Source organism: Octopus bimaculoides, chromosome 12, assembly GCF_001194135.2.
Source record: "Octopus bimaculoides isolate UCB-OBI-ISO-001 chromosome 12, ASM119413v2, whole genome shotgun sequence".
Classification (NCBI taxonomy): domain Eukaryota; kingdom Metazoa; phylum Mollusca; class Cephalopoda; order Octopoda; family Octopodidae; genus Octopus; species Octopus bimaculoides.
In genome coordinates, this window is record NC_068992.1 from 59,904,156 (window position 1) to 59,910,518 (window position 6,363).

At 31.6% G+C, this 6,363-nt stretch overlaps 1 protein-coding gene across 1 annotated transcript in view; it reads right to left on the reverse strand.

Annotated features, from left to right (window-relative positions):
- LOC106880106 (small conductance calcium-activated potassium channel protein 1) overlaps window positions 1-6,363 on the reverse strand; it is a 514,884-nt gene that overhangs the window by 194,112 nt on the left and 314,409 nt on the right. Inside the window, exon 6 of the mRNA XM_052972057.1 lies at window positions 5,527-5,662. Coding sequence (XP_052828017.1) covers window positions 5,527-5,662 — 136 coding nt within the window. The remainder of the gene's footprint in view (window positions 1-5,526; window positions 5,663-6,363) is intronic.

Here is a 6,363-nt window from a genome sequence, read left to right on the forward strand (position 1 = left end):
ATATATATATATATATATTAATGTATGCATAAAATCAAAGTGGGTGAGTACAAGTGATATATTACAGAGTTGTTGTTGTTGTTGGACGTGGTGGTCGTGGTAATGGTGGTGGTGGTGGTGGTAGTGGTGGTGGTTGTGGTGGTGGTGGTGGTGTGGCTGTTGTTGTTGTTATTGTGCTTGTTTAGCACCAAGCTGGCTCTGAGCTTTGATCAAACACACCCATGATCAAAGGACTCCTGGCTATAACAATCCTGTCTTTGTCAGACATAATGTATCTGGGACTACATTATTCAATGTGGCCATTTTCTTTTCTTTTTCTTTTCTTTTCCTAAGACTCCGGAGTGAGAGTCAAACAGTGTATCAGAAAAGTTGTTAAAGTATGAGTTTCAATACATAGCAGTGCTTGTTCCCAACCTCTAGATTGTGAGTTCAAATTTCACAACCACAGTTGAATTTTTCTTTCATTCTATGCATTTGTGCATGTGTTTGTGCGTGCATGCATGTGTCTATGTGACGCTGTGTGTGTACGTATCTGTGCATATATATGTGTGTGTGTGTGTGTGTGTGTATGTATATATATTTTATGTACACCAGCTCACACAGGTAAATATACAACACAAACACGCACTCAAACACATCTATATATATATATATATATATATATATATATATACAAGTCAAGGGGATTCAGAAAAAATATTTGAGATCTAGGAGATTCAGAAAAAAATCAAGGAGATTCAGTATATAGATGTTCACATATACACATACACATGTGTGCTCAGTGTGAACTTTTGCAGGTATATGTAGATCTATGTAGAGATATATATTGCATATATATATACACACACGCACACACACACACACACACAAACACACACAAACATACATATATCAACCCAAGCTAGCATGGAAAGCGGACATTAAACGACGATGATGATGATGATGATGATGATGATGATGATGATGATGATGATGATATTCTTTTATACATACTTTTCTTTGTTTCAGTAATTTGACTGCAGCCATGCTGGAGCACTACCTTTAGTCGAACAAATGGATCCTAGGACTCATTCTTTGTATGCCTTGTACTTATTCTATCAGTCTCTTTACCCGAACCGCTAAGTAACAGGGATGTAAACACACCATCAGTTGTCATGTGATGGGGGGGGGGAGAAACATAGACACACAAACATATACATATATATATATGTATATATATATATATATATATATATATATATATATATATATATATATATATATATATATATATATATATATATGACAAGCTTGTTTTAGTTTCTGTCTACCAAATCCATTCACAATGTGGGTGTAACACACAAATCTGGATTATGAATAGTGTCATTAGACTGTAGGTCATGTGGTTCTGTGTTGTTATGCTTCATTAAACTGAAATTTATCAATTAAAACCACACAGAGCATTGATGATTAAAATGATGAGGTGTACATTTGTATCTAATTGATTAATGTACACTCAATTATGGAATAGATATTAACTGCACATTAGCTGGCTTGTAAGAAAAATTCTCCTTATAGTGAATGTATGATAATTTATGTGAGCTTGACAAAGCTTTGCACACTGCAGCAAATGTATTTTTTGTTGTTTACAAATAATGGCAAATACACAACACATATGAACGATGGACATGCTTTCAGTAGCTGCTGAAGTATAACATGCAGAAACACATGCTGTACACTCATTTGACATCGTTCTTGGACTTATATAGACACACACTTTATTTTAATTAGTGCTGCATTGTGTGCCTTTTATGTATGTGAATATGTATGTATGTATGTATGTATGCATTTATGTGCAAATATATATACATATATACATATATATCTATGTGTGTGTATATACATATAAATGTATATATATATAAACACACGCACATATATGTGTGTATGTTTATGTGTATGTATACACACATATGTATATCTATCTATCTATCTATCTAGCCATCTATCTCTCTCTCACTCACTCATTCACTCACTCACTCTCTCTCTCTCTCTTGATATATAAATATATATATATATACACTTACATTTATATATGTATAAATAATAATAATCGGAAGATGAAATAAAATTCAAATCAATCAGAAAATAACGTTAATAATAATAATGACGATGATGATGATGATGATGACGTCAAATTTTGGCACAAGGCCAGCCGTTTCAGGGGAATAAGAAAGTCAATTACATTAAAACCATTGTTCAAGTGGTACTTATTTTATCGACTCCAAAAGGAGGAAAGGCAAAGTTGACCTTGACAAAGACAGGTATGCTATTCAATGTCTTATAGAACATACACACAGTTCACCAAAATGCCATAATAATTACACAACATTTGTAGGAACATTATACAATCTGGCACCTCACCTCGTCAGTGCTGATGAGGTAAAAAGCAAGATTGCATAATGTTACAACTGTTATGTAATTATAACAGTATTTTGCCGAAAGCGAAGTATGTCCTATAAAGCATTGAATATCATGTATGTTTTCTATGTATATTCTGCATAATAGTGGATCTAAACATCGATGCCTGCATTGTACTCCACTGTATATGGGAATAAAATGGAGAAACCACGACTTAACCTAATCTTTGGTTATATGACACACTTCACAGTGCATTTCTTTGATATATATACATATATTATATATATATATAATTATTACATTTAGATATAACTGAGGTAATTATGTGTACACATGACTCTTTAGTGCACACACACACACATACACACTCACACACATGCCTGTAATTATGTTTGAGTTTATATAAAAAATGGGTAAAAATACTCAATGTTTAGTGTAAATCTCAAATTACTCTATTGCTTTCCAGAGCAACTAGAACTCTCTAATGTGTATATGTGCATGAGTGTGTGTGTGTGTGTGTGTGTGTGTGTGTGTGTGTGTGTGTGTGTGTGTGTGTGTGTGTATGTATATAAATATAAATATTATAAATATATATATAGATACATACATGCATCTATATATATATATGTGCGAGCATGTGTGTGTATAAATGTAAGTATATATATATATATATATATATATATATATACACATATATATATATATATGTACACATGCATACATACATACACCCATATATATATATATATGCATGTATATGTGTGTGTAGATATATACACATATACATACATATATATATGCGTGTATATATCTACACACACGTATGTATGTATGTATGTATGTATGTACATATATGCATGTATAGCAGATAAGAGATGATTAGTGATTATAAATCCAATCTTGTTCTTCAGTGAGCATTCTTCTGAATACTGGCTACGAAAGTGTCTGTGTGTAGACAGCTTACCTTAAAAGAAACAATCCATACAAACTCAGATTCCAGGGCTGATAAATTAATTACAGAATATAGTATAAACTGCAGAGTTTATGATATTGTGTTAGATTCTTTAGTTATGTGTGTTTCAACACCACATGGAATATTTTTATCATGAACATAAATATGAATACTGCGAAATTGTAATATTACAACAAAGTATATGTAAACTATATGCATCTTATCAGGCAAAGGTTTAAAAGTATTACTTTTGAATGATGTAGTGATGAAACACATGTAAATAAGGAATTGAAGATAATACCATAAATTCCACTCTTCAAACACACATATATATATATATATATATATATATATATATATATATATATATATATATATACATATGTGCATACATGTGCACATATATGTGTGTAAGTGTATTCATATGTATGTATATAGATGTATACACACACACACATACACACACATGCATAAATATATATACCTGTATATATGTGTGTGTGTACATATATGTATATGTGTATATATGTCTACATGTATGTATATATTTATATATGCTCAGCTATATTAAAAACAATTGTACATTAATCTGATGAGTAACTCTATATAAAGATATTATTGACAATGACTTTGAAGATTGGGCCAGCCAAGCCATCACCGTACTGCAATGTATTGAAGTTAATCTTGGCTTTATATAAATCAATTTTTGAAATTAAATTTTATTCCCATTTTTATACATGAGTATATACACAGCTTTTATAATGTCCAGCTTTCACATATACATAGGCCTAAAATAATATATTATAAAATACCCATGTTTGAAACAGAATTGAAGAAATATTTATAAACACATTGAACAAACTCTGCCTCCATAAAACACAAAGGTTAAAATTTTTACATTTTAATGAAATTGCTTATAGAACAAAGAACCCCTAGAGAGAAATATATCGACCAACAACCTACTCACATCCTCTTTTTGAACTCAAAGCACAATATATGCAACTTTCTATGCTAAAAACACCATGACAGGCAAGACTAATAACCCTTACCTCCCAAATACAAACAGGAAATGCCCCAAATAACAACAAATAAAGAAACTGACTAACCAAAACATACCACTTACTTCCATTCTTTTGTGAACCCTTAAAAAATTCCATAACAAAAATGTTGACACACGCAATTGCTAAGTTTTTAAGTACTGGACTAAACTTTGAACCTTTGACATTTATATTTTCAAAGGAAAGGAATAAAATAAGCAAAACCCCAAATAATTAAGACTACTGACACTTCCTAGACCAACCTAATTTGTTTTTGTGAATCACTGAAAAACAATCCTATGACTTGAAGGAGACATGCCTAAACATACCTGCTTACAAAGTCCCATAATGACTAACAACTTTTATACAATAACACAATTGAAATTTAATCAATAAAAATTTCTCCATGACACCATTCCATCACAAGCCACCCTACAACCTAATTTACTACTCCATTCAAACCCAAGGAAGATTTTAACTCAACAAAGACTATGTAGAACCAAGATTAACTTCAATGCATCACAGTCTGATGATGGCTTATCTGACTGAAACTTTGAAGTGTCACTGTCAATAATATTCTTGTTTAAGAATAATAAATGTGTATATATATATATATATAAAGCTGTTGTATATATTTCATATATATATATATACACACACACACACACATTTCTCTGTGTGTATATAAATATATACATATGTATGTATGCATAGTGTGCATGTACACATGCACACATATACAGTATATACACATACACACCAATACACACAGGCTACATATATGTACAGACATCACAGAGAGAAGCATCAGCCCACAATTAACCATGAGTCAAGCTGAGATACGTTACACTTGTATATAACATGATATAGGTTCTCTCTCTCTCTATAAGTATATTGTATAAAACACATATTGTATAATACTTCCTGTATATCAATGTTCTTTCTTAATTATATAACATAACAAGATACATTATAACAAAGATATCTTATTCTGTATATAGCAAAAGAAAAGAAAATGAAAAAAAACAAAAACAAAATAAAACTAAGAAAATAAATGAAAAATGAATAAAATCGCAATTGTTGTTTATTACTGGTTCAGAAGTGACATGTAGAAGAGATACAGTAATTTGTACTCACCATAACCCCTGTTGCAATTGCTATAGTCCGTCCACAATATGTGTTTGGCACAATATCACCATATCCAATAGATAGGAATGTTATAGATATCATCCATAACGAATTAAGGATATTGGCATGTTTTGTATCGTGGTAACTGAAAGAAGAGACAAATGAAGAATGGTAATTATTTTGGTAGATGTCAGCATATATGGAATCGGTCAAGGAACTCGTTATATTATTTTCAGAAAAGATAAAAAAACAGAAAACAAAACAAAGACAAAATTGAGTTGGCATTGCTCTATGGATAAGACGCTCTCTTTTCCAATCATGTGGTTTTGGGTTTAGTCCCACTGAGTGGCACCTTGCACAAGTGTCTTCTACTATAGCCCTAGGCCAACCAATGCTCTGCAAATAAATTTGGTGAACACAATACACAAACTGTGCATAGAAATCCATTGCACATCCGTCTGTCCGTCCGTCTGTCTATCCATCCATCCATCCATCTCTATATATATGCTCTTCAACTAGTATCAGCTCTGAAGCTGCAGTAATGTTGGGGCACCACTGCCAAAATACATACTGGTTTCAAATTTTAGCACAAAGCCAGCAATGTCGGAGAGGGGACAAGTTGATTATACTGAACCCATTGCTCAACTGGTACTTACTTTATCGATCCTAAAAGGATGAAAGGCAAAGTTGACCATGGTGCTATTTGAACTCAGAACATAAATACCACTAAACATTTTGCCTGGCATGCTAATGATTCTACCAGCATACAGCATATATACATATTCATATATATATACATATATATATGTATGTATATATGTATATATATATGAATATATATATATA